This window comes from Trichechus manatus, unplaced genomic scaffold (genome assembly GCF_000243295.1).
Source record: "Trichechus manatus latirostris isolate Lorelei unplaced genomic scaffold, TriManLat1.0 scaffold00067, whole genome shotgun sequence".
Taxonomy (NCBI): domain Eukaryota; kingdom Metazoa; phylum Chordata; class Mammalia; order Sirenia; family Trichechidae; genus Trichechus; species Trichechus manatus.
In genome coordinates, this window is record NW_004444003.1 from 1,441,743 (window position 1) to 1,461,696 (window position 19,954).

General features: G+C 41.7%; 1 protein-coding gene across 1 annotated transcript in view; it reads left to right on the plus strand.

Annotated features, from left to right (window-relative positions):
- FAM171A1 (family with sequence similarity 171 member A1) overlaps positions 1–9,486 on the plus strand; it is an 83,510-nt gene extending 74,024 nt beyond the window's left edge. The window contains exons 5-7 of the mRNA XM_004379664.3: positions 3,987–4,103; positions 7,006–7,120; positions 7,739–9,486. Coding sequence (XP_004379721.1) covers positions 3,987–4,103; positions 7,006–7,120; positions 7,739–9,437 — 1,931 coding nt within the window. The 3' untranslated portion in view covers positions 9,438–9,486. The remainder of the gene's footprint in view (positions 1–3,986; positions 4,104–7,005; positions 7,121–7,738) is intronic.
- Positions 9,487–19,954: the final 10,468 nt, after the last annotated feature.

The following is a 19,954-nucleotide window of genomic DNA, read 5'->3' on the forward strand; positions in this document are numbered from 1 at the left end:
GCTTCTATGAGAATTTGGAATTCTGTTCTACATTTTTCCTCCTTTTGGTCAGGAATTTTCTATAGAATCTTTTATCAAACTGTTCAGTAATTGTAGACAAAGATCAGCAGTTCAAATCTACCAGCCACTCTTTGGAAACCTTATGGGGCAGTCCTACTCTGTTCTATAGGGTCACTATGAGTCGGAATCAACTTGCCGGCAACATGTTAGGCTTTGGGGTTTTACCATCTAGTTCTTCTGATCTCATGTCAAAGGAGCCATTTGTTCTTGGAAGCAATTAGGCATGCATTCCTTTTCCTCCTCCTATTTCTAACTGTCCCTCTTCCTCTCTGGCTTCAGGTGAATAGAGACCTATTGTTATATCTTGGAAGGCTGCTTACATGGCTTTCATTCATTCTTGAGTATTACTGAGCTCCTACTCCATGGACATTTCTAGGTGAAGAGAAGAAAAAAGGAATGTAAGGAATGAGCCTGCACTCATGGAGCTTGCACTATCATAGAGGACACAAGACACAGAACAACTGGTTAGCAACTTAAGGCACCATGTGCTTTGGGACAGTGGATGATATAGTAACACAGGCCCTGGGAGTGCAGAGAAGTAAAGATCCTTGAGTACTTCAAGACCTCAGGAAAAACACAGGCCTTAACTTGAATCTCGAAAGATGGGTACTTTTTTGGAAAAGAGAAAAACTATGTGAAGTTGGCCAGCAGCTGCAGGCAGAGTCACAGACTGTGTGTATACTGTGTGGACAGGGAGGAGACAGACCTGGGAAGAACTGAGGCTAGGCTGTGCGTGGGGTTGGGAGAGGAACAGGTAGGGATAAGCCTCTCTGATCACATCATACCTGTGTTTTCAGATCTCTAACAACTTTTCATTGCTAATAGCATTTGAAACCCTTCATGGGCAGACCACCCTAAGCTATTTTGCAGCCTCGGCCCAGCCACTCCCTGTCCATTCACCTGCGCCTCCATTCCATCCCCATGCATCTTCCATTCCCACTACACATTCCACACCTTTGTGCATGCTATTCCTTTCATCTGGAGCATCCTCCTCTTCTTTTTCTCTGCTTCCACCCCCTAAATAGGCAAAATCCTGCTTGTTCATCAAAATTAAACTTATCCTGGAAGCCTCCCACCCACCCCAGGAGGGACTGTTTCCTTACTGTACTCCCAGAGCAGCTGCATTTTCTTCAATCTGTGACCCTTCTGGCTTCCACCAGCACCGCCACTACCTGTCTGAGCCCTCCAGGGTGGACCTAGGGCTTGTTAGGTTGGTGGTGGTTGTGTGTCTCCACCCTTGCAGTCAATTCATTGGGAACTTGCCCCAAATGTAGTTTCCACTAAGATTTTTAAAGTCTGTCTCCAATTGCTTTCCTTGTGTTATAGAAAGCAGATGCAGCTTAGGGATAAGTTAGATGGTTTACTCATGAGTGAGCAGGAACTAAGACTCCCAGCTTCCAGCTCTTGTCCTCTGGGTCCTGTTTAGCCTAACCTAGTATCCACTCCATTTGAAGAGCAGTGACTTAAGACTCAAATCTCGGGAAAACTGCAAACCAAAGACTCAAATCTTGGGAAAACTGCAAACCAAAGAATACATTTCCTCTTTCTGGCTGATACAGAGATCCTGACAGTATTGCTAGTGTGGAAGAGCATGTGTGGGAGTGGGTATAGTACATAAGTCATAAGCTGCACAGTATCGGGTTCCCAGGGAGGCAGGGAGTGGAAACAGTCACCAAAAATCCATTCTTGACCTTGACGGAAATTTTCTTACCCAACATAAACCCATTAAACCCTTTGCCTTTGCGTCGATTCTGACTCACAGTGACCCTAAAGGATGGAGTAGGGTGCACCGTATAGTTTTCAAGGCGGTAATTTTTATGGAAGCAGAATACATCTTTCTCCCCACAGGGCGGCTGGTGGGTTCGAACTGCTGACCTTTCAGTTAGCAGCTGAGCGCTTAACTACTGCACCACCAGAGCTCCTTTTACCCAGCATAGAAACCCTTTTTTCTTAATGTGTCAAAAGTCTTATGCTTCTATTTTACTTCAGTAGCCTTGTAGAAATAAGCGATGCTATTAATTTCTAAACAGTGGTTGGTGTTCTTTGAGAAATTAATCTGAATTGGACATCCTTATTCCCAAAATCATTTGAGAAACCTAGCTTATGTTCTGTTCTAACTTGCACTGAAGTATCTGGGAAGAAATGTGGCCTGTTGCACAGGAGGGTCAGAGAGTGCAAGCCCTCGCTAACAGCCCAGCTTCTCTCACCTCCCCTTTTGTTTAGCTGCTGTTTGAGCAGAGGAAGGAGGTGCTCCATTACCAGGGGCACCTTTCCACCCACTGCATCTGAATGTTGCTATGGCAACTGACAGGCCCTAGAAGCAGCCCAAGTATTGTTTCTTTTTTTCAGGGGAAAAGAAAAATCTACTATTGCCACCTCAGTGATTTTTGTGCACAGGGAAGGCAAGGATTTGGAGACCTGAGGGTGGAATGTTGGATGGCAACATGATCCGAATGGGGCTTAAGTGCCCCAGGGTCACACACGTGGCCATTTTGGGTGGTGGATGGCTGTAGGAGCGAGCTCCACGGTGCAGAAGGAGCATAGGGGGCTCTGGCCGCGCACTGCTGGCCTCAAGCCAGAGCAGAGGATAAGCACTGTGTGTGGGACTGACAGCTGGATGCTAACCGGTCAGGGTGGGCGTGGGGGTGCCTTTAGAGGGCTTAACCAGCACTCTCCCTTGCCTTCTGACAGCCGCCATCACAGCCCTCAAAGCAAGGTCCTCTGCAGGTGAGCCAGGTAAGTAGTGCCCAAGTGTAAGACTTTCATTTTTGGCTGTGAAACAGCTCAGCAACCCAGGGCAAGTTAATTTTCCTCAGTGGGTCTGCTGCTAGAAGCTTTGCAAAGTAACAAGTAATCAAAAGCTGGGAAGGGTTCTAGGAAATGCAGCATGGTAGAAGGGAAGAAGCAGCACCAGCCCTGAGGTCAGACAGACTTAGGTCCGTTCTCGGCTCTGCCCTGAAAAAGTTGATTTACCTCACCAAGCTTCAATTTCCTCAGCTAAAAAGGGAAACTGATTCCTCCTCCCTCAGGTTGTTGTAAGGAACCCCGGTGGCACAACGGTTAAGTGCTAAGCTGCTAACCAAAAGGTCAGTGTTTGGAACCCACCAGCTGCTCCTCGCAAGAAAGGATGTAGCAGTCAGCTTCCGTAAAGATTACAAGGAAACCCTATGGGGCAGTTCTCTGTTACATGGGGTCGCCATGAGTCGGAATCAGCTCTAGCGCACATAACAACCACAACCAGGTTGTTGTGAGAGTTATGGTTAATGAATACAGAACACGTATATGATGACTACCTAGCACATAGTAGGTGCTCATTGTTAAATACCAGTTTTTGTTAAAGCAGTACCTGAAAGGAAGAGGATAGACTTTTGACTTATTCCGTGTTTGCCAGCATCAGAACTAACTGGGAAGCTTTTTAAAATACTCTCCTAAACTGAGGCTACTGGATCAGAATTGGAAATGGTGGGACCAAGGAATCTGTATTTTTTAAGAAAACAACCCTAAGTGATTCTAATATAGCCAGTCTGTGATTCAGGATAGGAAATTTGCCTATTTGTTTGAGCATAAAGGGGATGGGCAGCACTGGACTTTTCCCCTTCTTTCCACGTCCACCAACACCTATCATGCCATCTTTATTCCACTTCTAAAATCCAGAGGTTTCTGCTAAAATAATATGTTTGGAAGGAGGGATGTTTAATAAAGTTGCTGAAAATAATTTAATTGGGAAGGCAAAGAAAAACTGACGTTGTTCAACTTCTTCCTGACAGGAAGTTGAAAGGAATCTCTACAGAAAGCCGTATGCAGTCCCTAGGTGACAACTGGACCATTTTAACTACTTCATGTGTTATAAACATTACATTTAAGGTGTCATTTACAATGTGATTAAGCTTTAATAGGACACTGATGTTCTTTTCTGCATCCCACAGGAACGTGGCTGAAGAGTGGTCTGGGGCTTGTGCACCAGGAGGGCAGCCAGCTGACGTGGACCTACATTGCCCCGCAGTTGGGGTACTGGGTGGCAGCCATGTCTCCTCCCAACCCAGGTAACACGAAGCCAATACTTGTGAAGATGGTGATGGTTGGTTTCTTTGTGGGTTCAAGCTAAGTATGATTGTAAAAATAACTTTAGCTGGGAGATCACCTCTTCTTCAAAAATTGGTTAAAAGTCCAAAAATCAAATGATGAAAATAAAGTATATCATGGGATGGGGAAATTCTGGTTGGGACTCTCCCATCTAGCATAAGAATAATGCATAGAAAATAGTCTTGTCTCTTGTCCCTGTTTTGCTTAGGCAGCTGCCATAGAGAATTCTTAATCAAAAGCCAACAGAGGCGATGAAGACCTACCCCTTCCTCCTCCCTAATTCCGGAAACAACTGTAGCCTGGTGGAGGAGAATGTGTGGGGATAGTCACTCAAAAGAGAGACTAGCAGAATGTCATCATTGAAGGTTTCTTAGAGCTAAAAGCTTGATTTGGCATTTCTAAAAACCTAAAAGCAAACCAGTTGCATTGTGTCTGAAAGAATGTTCATCTCCATTTAGGCTATGTGAATTAACTCATATTTTTCAGAGTTTGACTAGAAGTTAATTTTTTTTTTTTAACCAACATGCCCTAATGTATCCTAATGGATATTACAGAATTGTCTTTCAAAATAATCATCTTTGGAAAATTATTTCCAGTGATGGCTTCCATTGCTCAAAATGCCTCTGGGAGCTGTGTCACTTGGCCTGCCTTCATTAGTGAATCTCTTCATTGGTGGCAAATCTTTATGCCCAGAGGGTTCCTTTGATTTTTTTAGATGCATCTAACAGTCATACACATCCAAGTCTGGTGAATAAAGTAGGTGATTGAGCTAAATTAAAATGTGCTATAATTAAAAGGTGTCTTATAACTTAACCAAGAACTCCAAAACGGGGGTTCAGAATATTTTAGCAGTGGAAATTATCATTGGAATTAACACTTAGACTCCCAAAGTAACTAATTTGATGGGGACCATTCCTAGATGTGTGTTGAAAAATCTGTCACATTTACTTTATTTTCCCATACTGAAACAATTGACATTTCACATCTGTGGGTTAAGAATATGCGTTTTCTTTTATGGTATTGTTGTGGCAGAAGTATAAGCATTCACTGAGTACAGAAATGCCTCATTCTCCAAATCTCAAATATCTAGAACATGACTAAGAGTAAGGAAGAAAGGGAAGGAAATTCCTCAGATAGCCAAAGTAGAGGTCACAAAGCCCATGCATGAAAATTAACTTTTGTTGTAGATACATTTCAAACAACTTTGCTGGACATAGGTCCAATGGGGGCTTCCTTACAGTAAAGGAAGAGATAAAAAGCTATAAAAAGCATTCACAGAAGCTCAGCAGCACAGACTCTGGTAACATTTGATGTGGGGACGCATGTATTGGTAACCTCACAGCCATCACTTTATTAAAACAAATGACGGTAGTACTGTGCGCTAACGAGGCCAAAGCCAAGAAAATAATTAGGGTCCCCCACCCCCTGCTTTAATCCTCTGCTTAAAAAGGAAGTAGAGTATGGTTGTGAATTTTATAAAGATTTCTAATTGGCAGAGATTAAAATAACATTTTAAGTACTTAAAGGAACAAGCTTCAGTTATTTGAAAAATATTTTTGTATGTACCCCAGATTTCCTGGTACCTCTTGACAAGACACTGCCTATGTCTGTGGGGATTGTCTTTGTGTAGAAAATTGTTTCTCTGAATAATTAAGGCAGTATATAATGTCTGTTATTCTTCCAGTTTTTGAAAAATGTTAGCCCCTCCCCCCCTTCCCATGCTATTAAAGTTAATTCATTTGAGGGGGAATGGTGTTATCTTTTTGAACTATAGTAATTTCACTATTTTCAGCAACTGGTAAACCTCTTTGGGTTTATCTAGCTCTTAAATGAAAAGATTTGTCTCCTTAAGATGATTTTTGAAGAAATCTCTTTCTCAGAGTATAAAAAAAATAAACATCTGGGTGTTTAGTAATCATAACCCTGCTATCATGAAATAACGTGAAGCCACACGTCCTTCCCTCCCATATTTGGTGCACTGCTAGAGTACCTGTACACCAGGAAGTGCCCACACGTTGTAATATGGGCAGGTTTTTGTTGTCGTTGTCCATCCTTTGTAGGTGACATTAAAATAGATTCTTAGTACTATTGAACATAAAGAGTCTGCCTTAAGCTACCTTTTGGATTCTGTGCAGTGTAAATTAAAAGAAAATATTTTTATCTCTGGTAACCTTGTCTTGTAGCTAAATTTCTCAAGTTCTGAAGAAGTCTGTGGCCATATATGGTTAGCCATGTTGAAAAAGTGTTGTAGAGGAAGATTTTCTTTTAAAAAAATGAAAAGCATTGTAGTTAACACTTGACACCCTGTATTGTTATTTTTTTTTTTTAACTCATCGTAAATTTATGTCATACATTTAAACTGGTTCATTGAGACAAAGGGCTCTCCACTCGGTCATAACGGACTGCCTTGGAAAAGTGAGAATGTAATCTTGTGATTTTTTTCTTCCTGCAGTATAAAATCCCCAGGTATCCAGACTATGTCTCTGAACGTGAGAGTCCCACTCATTATATTATCATGTATTTATTTTCTTCTATTAAAAAAGATCATGTGTTTAGAATGCTGACATGCTATGAAAAAAGGCTCTCTCCTCAGCTAAGGGGGGACCCTTGACACAACTGTATTTAATATTTGCATGTTCTGAGTGCTGTTGGCCACAGATGCTTTGGTAATGGTCATGTTAATCACTTTTCATTGAGTGAAATTACGGAGATGCTGCAAGTGCATCATCCAAAGGGTGTTTGGCCACTGCTCTACACCCCAGCTAGTAATAGTAAGAGAAAGACATTGAGTTCTCAGTTAATTACCCCTCTTTTTATTTAAAGGTTTTCACAAATCTAAAATGCCATTTTCTGACCTTCTAGGTCCCGTTGTAACACAGGACATTACCACGTATCACACGGTGTTTCTTTTGGCCATTTTAGGAGGAATGGCTTTCATACTTTTGGTTTTGCTGTGTCTCCTTTTATATTATTGCAGGTAAAGTTTTACCATTTTGGCAATATCTTTTTTTAATTTAGAATCTCTTGTGCAAGCCTTGATATTGAGATCTTTTTTTTTTCTTTTTCCACATCAAGATACTTTTTTTCTCATGAGAAAAATGTCTAAGAAACTGAACGTTTGTGATCTGAGTTGCAAATGAATGCATAGGAAGTGTGAGGCATGTTGTGTATAAACATTGCTTAGAAGGGGAGTTATGAAAAAAAGTTTGACAATTATCCTATAGGCTTATGATTCATACAGAATAATTCTTAAATGCTGATTAAGAGATGATATTCTCCAGGACAAAGCAGAACTATTCTTATTTTGATACCATGTCTATTCAGTTTGCAAGAATGTTTATTACCAACTCTTGGGTAACCCCTTTTGAATGAATAAGTCAGCTGAATTTAGGGAAGTCTGAGGATAGAAATCTCCAGATTGTGGTCTGAATTAAAATAAGGAATGAGAGAGAGCAGGGTGAGAAGGCTTCTTGCTGTTGGTTAGTTCTTTTGTTTTGTTTTTTTCTTTAGGAAACTGAGAATTAGGATTTTACTTAAAACTTTACTGTTATGAGAATCTTTAATCTTTGGGTTTGGATTATATTTTGGATCACAGGAGGAAGTGTTTAAAACCTCGCCAGCACCATAGAAAACTGCAACTTCCTACAGCCCTCGAGAGCTCCAAGAGAGATCAGTCAACTTCCATGTCACACATAAACTTGCTATTTTCCCGTCGGGAGTCTGAATTCCCTGGTACGCTGTCTGTCACCAGCCACAGCCGCCCAGATGCCCCAGGCTCAAAGGAGCTGATGAGTGGGGTCCATTTGGAAATGATGTCTTCCAATGGAGAAGTGGATCTGCACACTCCCATGCTAAAACTTTCCTACAGTACCTCACAAGAATTTAGCTCTCGAGAGGAACTTCTCTCTCAGAAGGAAGAGGATAAAAGCCAAATCTCCTTTGATAACCTGACACCAAGTGGGACATTAGGAAAAGACTACCATAAGTCTGTGGAGATTTTTCCTTTAAAACCAAGAAAATCTATGGAAAGAGACAGCTATGAGTCCCCTGGCAATGATGATTGCAGGAGGAGTTACAATGCTATGCTCTCACAGCCTTTATTTGACAAGCAAGACAGAGAAGGTCAAGCATCCATTAACCGTATCTCCACAGGAAGTAAACTCACCATTCAGGAACACGTGTACCCCACGCCTTCATCGTCTGAAAAAGAACAACTGCTAGACCGCAGACCTACTGAATGTATGATGTCACGATCAGTAGATCACCTTGAAAGACCGACATCTTTTCCACGGCCAGGCCAGTTGATCTGCTGTAGTTCTGTTGACCAGGTCAATGACAGCGTTTACAGAAAAGTATTACCTGCCTTGGTCATCCCCGCTCATTATATGAAATTGCCAGGGGACCATTCCTATGTCAGCCAGCCTCTGGTTGTCCCAGCTGACCAGCAACTTGAAATAGAAAGACTTCAGGCTGAGCTTTCTAATCCTCATGCAGGGATCTTCCCACACCCTTCATCTCAGATACAAGCCCAGCCATTATCCTCCCAAGCGATATCTCAGCAGCACCTGCAAGACGCAGGCACCCGAGAGTGGAGTCCCCAGAACGCATCCATGTCAGAGTCTCTCTCTATCCCAGCATCACTCAATGATGCGGCTTTAGCTCAGATGAACAATGAGGTTCAACTTCTGACAGAAAAGGCTTTGATGGAACTTGGGGGTGGGAAGCCACTTCCACATCCCCGGGCATGGTTTGTCTCTCTGGATGGAAGGTCCAATGCTCATGTTAGACATTCATACATTGATCTCCAAAGAGCTGGGAGGAATGGGAGTAATGATGCCAGTTTGGATTCTGGTGTGGATATGAATGAACCAAAATCTGCCCGGAAGGGAAGGGGAGACCCTTTGTCTCTTCAGCAGAACCACCCACCTGTCCAGGAGCACCAGCAAAAAGAACCAAGAGCCCCAGACAGCACCGCCTACACGCAGCTTGTGTATCTGGACGACATGGACCAAAGCGGCAGTGAGTGTGGGACCACAGTCTGTACCCCCGAGGACAGTGCCCTGAGATGCTTGATGGATGGCTCTAGTCGGAGGAGTGGTCAGTTGCCCAGCCTGCAGGAAGAGACAACAAAACGAACTGCAGAAGTCCCACTGGAGCCATCAGCCAGTCCAGAACACAGATCTGCTCATGAGGAAGAGGAAGATGAAGATGACGATGACGACCAAGGTGAAGACAAGAAAAGCCCCTGGCAGAAACGGGAAGAAAGACCCCTGATGGCATTTAACATTAAATGATCTATCAGAGAGCCACCAACTGTGGAATATAAAATTGCCAAATATTCTTTCTTATGGAAGCGCTTATTTGTTTATGGAGGAAACTGAACAGTGGTAACTGTGGAAAGTGGATTTTTACTGCATTACTGTTTGCTGTGTAAATGTTAGGAAGGAATTAAAGTTATGACTCAGAATAAAGGATGATTTTAATGGATGCCTCCAGTGAGGTGGCTGAAAGTAGTGTCTGAATGTTGTTCCACGTACTTGATGTGTCTACCACCGAGGACGTTGAAAAACCACAAATGATGTTGCTAGGTTTTCATGATAACCTCAGTTCTCCCTCAGATTATGGGAACAGATGAAACTCTTTTTGCATTGTTTGAATCAATTTTATCATGATAATGCTACTGTAAAGTAATGATTGAGAAACTAGGTTGGCACTTAGTGTCTAAAGGTATGCATTATCTCAAAGGAAAGCTATGCATCGCTGCTTTGTAGTAGTATTTTGCTTAGATTTTGCTTTAATTAGGTCTTGGTTTGCCTTTTTTTTAAAAAAAAAAATACGATTTGGTTGTAAAGGTTTTATTCCTTCATTTTCATTCATTCTACTTCTCAGTAGTTTTCTTCCGTGTCTCCCTTCAGGAAGTCCTGAGTGTCAACTCTTAACACACAAGTCTTTTAATGAAATTGTACTGAATTTTTTATCAGCTTAAGAGTCCTTCAATTCTGGTCCCATTAACTCCAAGTGCCTTTTTTACAGTGACAATAGACAGTCCCTCACTTTTTTTTTTTTTTGGTTTGTTTTTCTTAACTCCGTTAATTGAACTACCTGGGTTTTATAAATTTATGAAATCATACCCCTTTTCTTTAAACTGCATGTCGCCAAGTGCCCACGTGTGCTCAACATTCTCATTGCCGTGCAGTGCACTCTCCAGCTACCATGTGTAATGTGGGTTCTGTTTAGCTAAGATAGACTAGCGGACACTTTAGAGACCCCCTTCCCTTTGGCCACTAGCCACCCTTATGGTTTTATTGGCTGTTTGTATATACGGTTACGTATTAACTCGGGAATCCTATGGGCTGATCTTGCTCACCAGACATGGAGTATGGACTGAGCGATGTGACTGAATGTGACTATTAAAAAAAAAAATCTTATGTACTATCCAAAAGTGCTAGAATGACTCTTCTGTGCATTCTCCTTAAAGAGCTGCTTGGTTATCCAAAAATGAAAATTCAAAATAAACTCTGAAGAAAACTTCTTTTGCGATTCATGCATTCTGAGCCTTTTTTCCCCCCCCGCCCAAAGCTGTTATTAAGAATTGGGTGTTGATCCCTTGACAGTCTGTAACGCAAGTTGTTGGATTTGTGTTTAAAGATTACCACATAGACACCTAGGGAGTTACACTGTGGTTAAAATCTTTAAAATCCACCTTTGTGTTTAGTTTTACTCACGAGCACAAGGTAACATTTTGTTGTGTTTCAGGTAAAGAGATATGTCTGCACTTTACAAGAAACGGATGTTTTCTTTTGTGTTCAATATTGATCCATCTTGGAACAGCTTTGATAATATTTCATTAAAATGACTAGAACCATCTCAGATATGGAAAGCTACTAATCAAAATCATTCATGGAGATATCAGGACATAGAGCAGATTGGCCAAAATAAATTAAGCTAGCTATATTTACAGTAACAGCTTCCTTACAAAATCTTTCTTCATGAATTCTGTACAGGCAGAAAACTAATCAAGCTGATTTTTACGATTTTAATTCTCAAATGTTGATGTTTAATATTTTACTTTTAAGAAGGAATATGGTTCCGAGGCTCCCCGACAGCATTGGTTGAACAAGTTGAGATACTGTTTAGGAGTGAATATTCTCACCAACAGATGGCAGGTGAGCCCTTTCAAACTTCACTAAGGCTCAGAGACAAAACATTTGTAAACTACCCTGAAGTTTTTGTAAAAAGTAAGTTGCCTCTCAAAGAATACCCAAGGGCAAACCGAGGTGACTGGAAGAATGCTGAAAGAGCCCCCTGCTTCACTGATCCCCAACCCTTTGCAGCTCTGCCGAAGGTTGCTGCCAGGGGAATTACCACCTTAAAGCACTGCTTCCAGAAGAACCTTATTTAATGCATGCTACCTATGAAAAGCGGAGTCCTTGGGTAGGGCAAACCTGTTAATGCACTTGGCTGCTAACCGAAAGGTTGGAGGTTTGAGTCCACCCAGAGTGCCTCAGAAGAAAGGCGTGGCAATCTACTTCTGAAATATTAGCCACTGAAAACCCTATGGAGCACAGTTCTACTGTGACACACATGGGGTCACTGTGAGTCAGAACCGACAGCAACTGGCTTACCCATGAAAAGTAGGTAACACATTAACTATTTGAGGAAGGTTGAGAGGGAGGGCCTTTTCCGACTTCTGCCTCATTAGGCAGGACACACCTGGGGAGGCCACAATATGAAAAGCATTGAGCAGCCAGCAGTGATCACAAGACAGTGTGCCTCAGAAGACAAGGCAGTAAGTTTGCCGAAAGGGACTTGGTTCTACCAAAGACAAAGCTTAACTCATTTTACTGTTGTCCAAAATGAGGCTCAGAGGTTGGCAGTTTTGCCCAGGGCACCAACAGTGATCACCAGACTAGAACTGTCTGGACAGAGAATTATGACTGCACGCTTAAAACATTTTATTTGCCTTCTCTCTAGCCTGGTGAGAGCCAGTGAGGGTCACAGTATTTCCAATCAATTATAGTGTCTGTACAACCAAAGCCATCATAGGCATCTTGCTCCTGCCACCTAGTGGTGAGTTGCCCCTACCCGTAAAGGAGACTGCTAATAAGTCTGTGCCTTTGAATCCTGACAAATAGCTCTCCAGACCAGCTCTGGGAGGCTGGAGGGGGGGTGTGCACAGGCATGAATCAGAACCTGGTTCTGTCCTCTAGGTAAAGTATATTTACAGTAATAGCTTCCTTACAAAGGTGAGTGAAGAGAAGGGGACTGCTATTTATTGACTTTATCCTGCAAACAGTGTATAGGGAACCGTGACACTTTCAGTTCTCAAAATCTTGTAAGGAAGATGCAATTACTCTTTTTTTTTTTTTTTTTTAACAGCTAACTAAAATGAGGAGTCCCTGAGTAGTGTAAAGTTCATCTGTTAACCAAAAGGTTGGAAGTTCAAGTCCACCCAGAGGCACCACGGAAGAAAGTCCTGGCAGTCTACTTTTGAAAAATTAGCCATTGAAAGCCCTATGGAGCACAGTTCTACTCTGACACACATGAGGTTGCCATGAGTTGGAATCGACTTGATGCCAAACTAGAACTAAAACGAGGCTTAGTGGTTAAGTAACCAAGGGAACTCAGCTAGAAGCAGTGGTGTGCTGGTAAGTGTTTAACAACCAGCTCTCCAGAAATTAGTAGATTTAAGTTTGTTTTAAATTTTGCTGATCAAAGATGTGTAATTCACAATTTAGAAGTAATAAAAAAATATACATAATGCGTTTCATTGTAAATTCCATTTAACAGTTGATTCTTGCAGAATACGTTTGTTGATTTTTGCTGTAGTCAACGTGTGGTTGTAACTGACAAATGAGTATAGTTTTGACATGAATACTGGTTGATATTTTTTACATTAGTGATTAAGATGAAAGTGAAACAATGAAGATACATGTCAGAACTGCATTCATTCATCAATGACTGACTTTGCTGAATCTGAGTCAGATAACAGTTTTCAAATACTGGAAGGCTGTTTCCTCCATTTTTTGTGCTATTCACAACACAGTGACTCCAGACATGATACAGTTTTAAGTTTATTGTAATCTGCATTATTAACATTTTCTCCATCACTTTCTTAAATCTAGACAATCAACAGTTCAAGCCCTGACTTATAGCATTCGCCAATCTCTGTGGTGTAAATACTTCAGCCGTGGCTGATTTCAAGCAACCAGTGTTATTACTGCACGCAAGAGCTGGAGAGAGATGGGTAGTAGCACACAGTTATATATCATATTTCCACCATAAAGATACAATAGATGTAAATAACCTTAAAAGCACAGATAATAGTAAAATAATTCAGAAGTAATTTTAAGCAATCATTACCTTTGTTTTTAATATAATTACTTAATTGTAAAGTTAAAAATTTAATTTTTTAACTGACTTGCAAAGTTCCTGAAATTTTAAGTCATCTCCCGTGAGCCAGCTCCAGCACGCCGCTGGCTAGAAGGTACCAGTTGCCGACAAGTCAGTTCTGACTCGTGGAGACCCTGTGTATGTCAGGGTAGAACTGTGCTACATAAAGTTTTCAATGGCTCTTTTTCAGAAGTAGATTGCCAGGCCTTTCTTTCAAGGAGTCTCTGGGGGGACTTGAACCTCCAAACTTTTGGTTAGCAACCAAGGCCATTACTATTTGCATCACTAAGGACTCCCGGCTAGAAGGCAGCAGAATATGAACAAAGGTCTGTCTAGCTCCAAGACCTGGTCTCTTGCTTTGAAGCTTCACATGGAAAAAAAAAAAAAAAACCTGTTGCCATCGAGTCAATTCCAACTCATAGCGATCCTATAGGACAGAGTAGAACTGCCCCATCGGGTTTCCATGGATCGATAGGTGGATTCAAACTGCCAACCTTTTGGTTAGCAGCTGAGCTCCTAGGCACTGTTGGAAACCTCTAATTAGGACAGAAATATTTAAGTGAAATTGCTCACCAGGCTTTAGAGGACTCAGACAGTGCAAGATGGACAGTGCTCACTAGAGGAATCATATACCTTCTCTGGGTCCAGGTCTGGCTACAGGAATCTGGAGGAATTTATGAAAGAGTATGTGCTAAACTAAAAAGCACTATGCTAGGAAATAAGCAACATCACTTCAATGGCAGAGACCTGTCCTCTAACAGGACACAGAAAATATTGAAGTTGCCAAGAATTTCTTTTTACTAACCTTTATGGCCATAGAAGAGAGAGGGCAGTTTCTGCTCTGCCTTCCTCTTTGGGCGGGTTGAGTTCCAATGACAGAATGAACATGAAAGTTCCTTGAAAGCTATAAATTACAGATACAATTATTCATCTTAATCATTCTTTTTATCTTGTAGTTCCCTAATCGTTTGGAAAATCCTGTTACGGTATAACAGTGATCTTTTTTTGTTGTACTTACTAGCTGCTTCTCAGATACTTTTTAGGAAACCGATAGACAAAACAATAGGATCGCTTCTTCCCCCATTCTTCTTCCTGCTTCATAGAAGCTTCAGCTGAGTAATCCCACACTTTGCACAAGTAGGATAAGTTTTGCCAGGTGTTGAAATTAACCAGTGGGCTCAAGGAAGATGCAACCTCCTTATTTGTTGGTCTAGAAACATGTATCAGGACACTCTTAGAAGGCAGTAACATTAGAATGTTGTTGTTGTTAGTTGCCATCAAGTCAGCTCAAACCCATAGCGACCTCCTGTGTAATGAAACAAAACATCGCCCAGTCCCGCACTCTCTTCATGATCGTTGGTATGTCTGAGCCTACTGTTGGCGGCTATTGTGTCGATCCATCTCATGGAGGGTGTCCCTCGTTTTCTCTAACCCTCTACCAAACATGATGTCCTTTTCTAGCAATTGGTCGTTCCTGATGTTGTGTCCAAAGGAAGCGAACTGAAGTCTCGCCATCCTTGGGTGCCCAAGAACCATAATTAATTTGTTACTGACCACAGAGTAAAACATGGCAGCTACTTTTTCAGTCCTTTAGTTTTTCTTGTAGTCAGATCATGTGGTTGTAACCTTAGAACAGTGGTGCTCAAACCTGGATGCACATCAGGATCGCCAGGGAGCTTGGGAAAAGATACTGATGTATTTGGGCCCCACCACACACCAATTGAATCAGAATTCTATTGGTAAGATCTGGCCACTGGTATTTTTTTTTTAAAAGACACTCCCCAGCTGATTCCAATATGTAGTTGGGCTTCTAAACCACAACTTCAGAAATTCTGAAGATACTTTACAGTTTGGTAGCACCTCCTGTTGGGAACCTCAAGAATGATGCATTTCCTCTTTTCTCAGATAGATTAGCAACTAGATCTGCGGTTGAGGAGGCCATACTCATTCACATTCCCCCATGCTAAGCTGAATATGCCTAACAGATATTACTGTGGGCTCTCTTCCACTTTGTTCACAACCGCCTGTTGAAAACCTGGGTGTTGACATGCCCTGTTCTGGTCTCTGTCCTCTTCACTGTACTACACATTCTCATTATCACACCCGCAGCTATTTTACAAAACCGGCTGTTAAGGAAGCCCACATCAGTATCTGCAGCCCAGTCTGCTGCTGAATTTCAGACTTGAGTTTCCACCTGCTCACTGGACATCTCCATCTGGATGATCCTCAAGTATCTCACACTCAACTTGTCCCAAGAGATAATCGTGATGTATCATCCTATGAATCTTCCCCTTCAAAAGAACCCCCGATTGTCCTAGTTTCCCCTACATATGCTACCCCGGTAAATAGGCTCACCATAAACTATTTCCCTAGCCAGAAACCTCAAGATCACCCTACAAACCTCTGTCACCTTCGTCACCCAAATTCAGACATCAACCCCTATTAATTCCACCTGTGATCAGGAAGCAATGCGAATATTTTCATATTTCTGCATGGTCAGGGTTTTCTGAGCAAAAATTACTGGAACCTGGGTTAAAGGATGAGTGCATGGTAGCCATGCCCTGGGAGCTAGAGATGGTGAATTACTTAGGAAAGATATACAGGTTTATATCCCCTGAAGCTATCTTTTATTTGCCTTCATGTATATTCATTTACATTCCTGGTAACACCTAGGGACCTTCCCCTTCTCTTTCCAGAGAGGACTTGTTTATATTAGAAAGATAGGTTTCTCCAACTCTCTCTGGAGAGAAGGGAAGTTGTGCAGTAATTCCTATACAGGCTCCAAAATTCATAATTCTGGGGCTCCTATCTTGTAGTACCAACCTCTTCTGTATGCACAGGGTGACATCTGCTCTCATTGCATCACCCTGGTGGGGGGGGCAGGGAAATGGGGCACAGGGGACTGGTGTAAAGAGATTCTGTAAATAAATAATTGGTCTGCCTCTGATCCAGAAACCTCGTGCTTGCTGTCAGGATAAGCTAAATAAATATAGATGTAAAAAACTTACCACGTGGTAAATATCTCTCAGACGCGTCCCCCTATCCCCACTCTGTTTAAGCAAGATTGTTGTGGCAGCCCCTCTTTGCTCTCCTGCCTCAGTCTCCCACCTTCCTGCCCCGTACTGCTGCAGTGCAATGTGCAGTCCAGTCTGCAAACCTGATCAGGCCACAACCTATATTTAACACTATTGTTATGGTTGTAAATGACAGAAACTGAACACAAACTGGCTTCAATTAAAGGAGGCACTTCATTATTATGGGAGATTTGGGAGATGGGTAATACTGAGCAGTAAACCAAGGGAAGCAGCCCTGGTGGCACAATGGTTAGGCACTCAGCTGCTAACCAAAAGGTCAGTGATTTGAACCCACCCAGCAGCTCCAAGGGAGAAAAGACCTGGCAGTCTACTCCCATAAAGCCTGCAGCCTACGAAACCCTATGGGGTAGTTCTACTCTGTCATGTTATTAGGTGCCGTCGGTTGGTTCTGACTCATAGTGACCCTATGTACAACAGAACAAAACACTGCCCGGTCCTGAACCATCCTCACAAGCGTTGTTATACTTGAGCCCATTGTTGCAGGCACTCTGTCAGTCCATCTTGTTGAGGGTCTTCCTCTTTTTCACTGACCCTCTACCAAGTATGATGTCCTTCTCCAGGGACTGGTCCCTCCTGATAACATGTCCAAAGTATGTGAGACAAAGTCTTACCATCCTCACTTCTAATGAGCTTTCTGGCTGTACTTCTTCCAAGACAAATTTGTTCGTTCTTCTGGCAGTCATGCTATATTCAATATTCTTCACCAACACCATAATTCAAAGGCACCGATTCTTCTTCAGTCTTTCTTATTCATTGTCCAGCTTTCATACGCATATGAGGTGATTGAAAACACCACGGCTTGGGTCAGGTGCACCTTAGTCCTTAAAGTGACATCTTTGCTTTCGAACACTTTAAAGAGGTTTTTCGCAGCAGATTTGCCCAATGCAGTACATCCTTTGATTTCTTGACTGCTGCTGCCATGGTTGTTGATTGCGGATCCAAGTAAAAATAAATCCTTGGCAACTTCAATATTTTCTCCATTTATCATGATGTTGCTTCTTGGTCTGGTTGTGAGGACTTTTGTTTTCTTTATGTTGAGGTGTAATCCATACTGAAGGTTATGGTCTTTGATCTTCATCAGTAAGTGCTTCAAGTCCTCTTCACTTTCAGCAAGCAAGGTTGTATCTGCATATCGCAGGTTGCTGAAGAGTCTTTCTCTAATCCTGATGCTGAATTCTTCTTCATATAGTCCAGCTTCTCAGATGATTGAATAGGTATGGTGAAAGGATACAACAACTGACACACGCCTTTCCTGACTTTAAACCACACAGTATCCCCTTGTTCTGTCTGAACAATTGCCTCTTGGACTATGTAAAGGTTCCTCATGAGCACAATTAAGTGTTCTGGAATTCCCATTCTTTGCGATGTTATCCATAATTTGTTATGATCCACACAGTCGAATGTCTTTGCATAGTCGATACAACACAGGTAAACATCTTTCTGGTATTCTCTGCTTTCAGCCAGGATCTACCTGACACTGGCAATGATATCCCTTGTTGCATGTCCTCTTCTGAATTCAGCTTGAATTTCTGGCAGTTTCCTGTCAATGTACTGCTGCAGCCACTTTTGAATGATCGTCAGCAAAATTTTACATGTGTGTGATATTAATGATATTGTTCGATATTTTCCACATTGAGCCAGATCACCTTTCTTTGGAATAGGTACAAATATGGATCTCTTCTCTTCCAGTCAGTTGGCCAGGTAGCTGTCTTCCAAATTTCTTGGCAGAGACAAGTGGGCACTTCCAGCACTGCATCCATTTGTTGAAACATCTCAACTGGTATTCCGTCAATTCCTGGAGACTTATTTTTTGCCACTGCTTTCAGTGCAGCTTGGACCTCTTCCTTCAGTACCATCGGTTCCTGATCATATGTTACCTCCTGGAATGGTTGAATGTCAACCAATTCTTTTTGGTACAGTGACTCTGTGTATTCCTTCCATCTTCTTTTGATGCTTCTTGCATCAGTATTTTCCCTGTAGAATCCTTCAATATTGCAACTTGAGGCTTGAATTTTTTCTTCAGTTCTTTCAGCTTGAGAAATGCTGAGCTTTTTGTTCCTTTTTGGTTTTCTATCTCCAGGTTTTTGCACGTCATTATAATACTTTGTCTTCTTGTATGCCCTTCGAAATCTTGTGTTCAGCTCTTTTACTTCATCATTTCTTCCTTTTGCTTTAGCTACTCTGCATTCAAGAGCAAGTTTCAGAGTCTCTTCTGACATCCATTTTGGTCTTTTCTTGCTTTCCTGTCTTTTTAATGACCTCTTGCTTTCTTCATGTATGATGTCCTTGATGTCATTCCACAACTCGTCTGGTCTTCAGTCATTAGTGTTCAGCGCGTCATACCTATTCTTGAGATGGTCTCTAAATTCAGATGGTATATACTCAAGGTCGTACTTTGGCTCTCGTGGATTTGTTCTAATTTTCTTCAGCTTCAACTTGAACTTGCGTATGAGCAATTGATGGTCTGTTCCAGAGTCAGCCCCTCGCCTTGTTCTGACTGATGATATTGAGCTTTTCCATCATCTCTTTCCACAGATGTAGTCGATTGATTCCTGTGGATTCCATCTGGCAGGGTCCACTTGTATAATCGCTGTTTATGTTTGTGGAAAAAGGTATTCGCATTCAGGTCGTTGGTCTTGCAAAATTCTATCATGCGATCTCCAGCGTCGTCTCTGTCACCAAGGCCATATTTTCTAACTACCGAGCCTTCGTTTCCAACTTTCGCATTCCAATCACAATAATTATCAATACATCTTGATTGCACGTTTGATCAATTTCAGACTGCAGAAGTTGGTAAAAATCTATTTCTTCATCTTTGGCACTAGTGATTGGTGTGTAAATTTGAGTAATGGTCATATTAACTAGTCTTCCTTGTAGGTATATGGATATCATCCTGTTACTGACAGCATTGTACTTCAGGATAGATCTTGAAATGTTCTTTTTAATGATGAACGTGATGCCATTCCTCTTCAATTTGTCATTTCCGATATAGTAGACCATATGATTGCCTGATTCAAAATGGCCAATACCAGTTCATTTCAGCTCTCTAATGCCTAGGATATCAATGTTTATACGTTCCATTTTCATTTTTGATGATTTCCAATTTTCCTAGATTCACACTTCATGCATTCCACATTCCAATTTTTAATGGATGTTTGCAGCTATTTCTTCTCATTTTGAGTCATGCCACATCAGCAGATGAAGGTCCTGAAAGCTTAACTCCATCCACGTCATTTTTTTTTATTGTTGTGCTTTAAGTGAAAGTTTACAATTCAAGTTAGTTTCTCATACAAAAATTTACACATACATTGTTTTGTGACCCT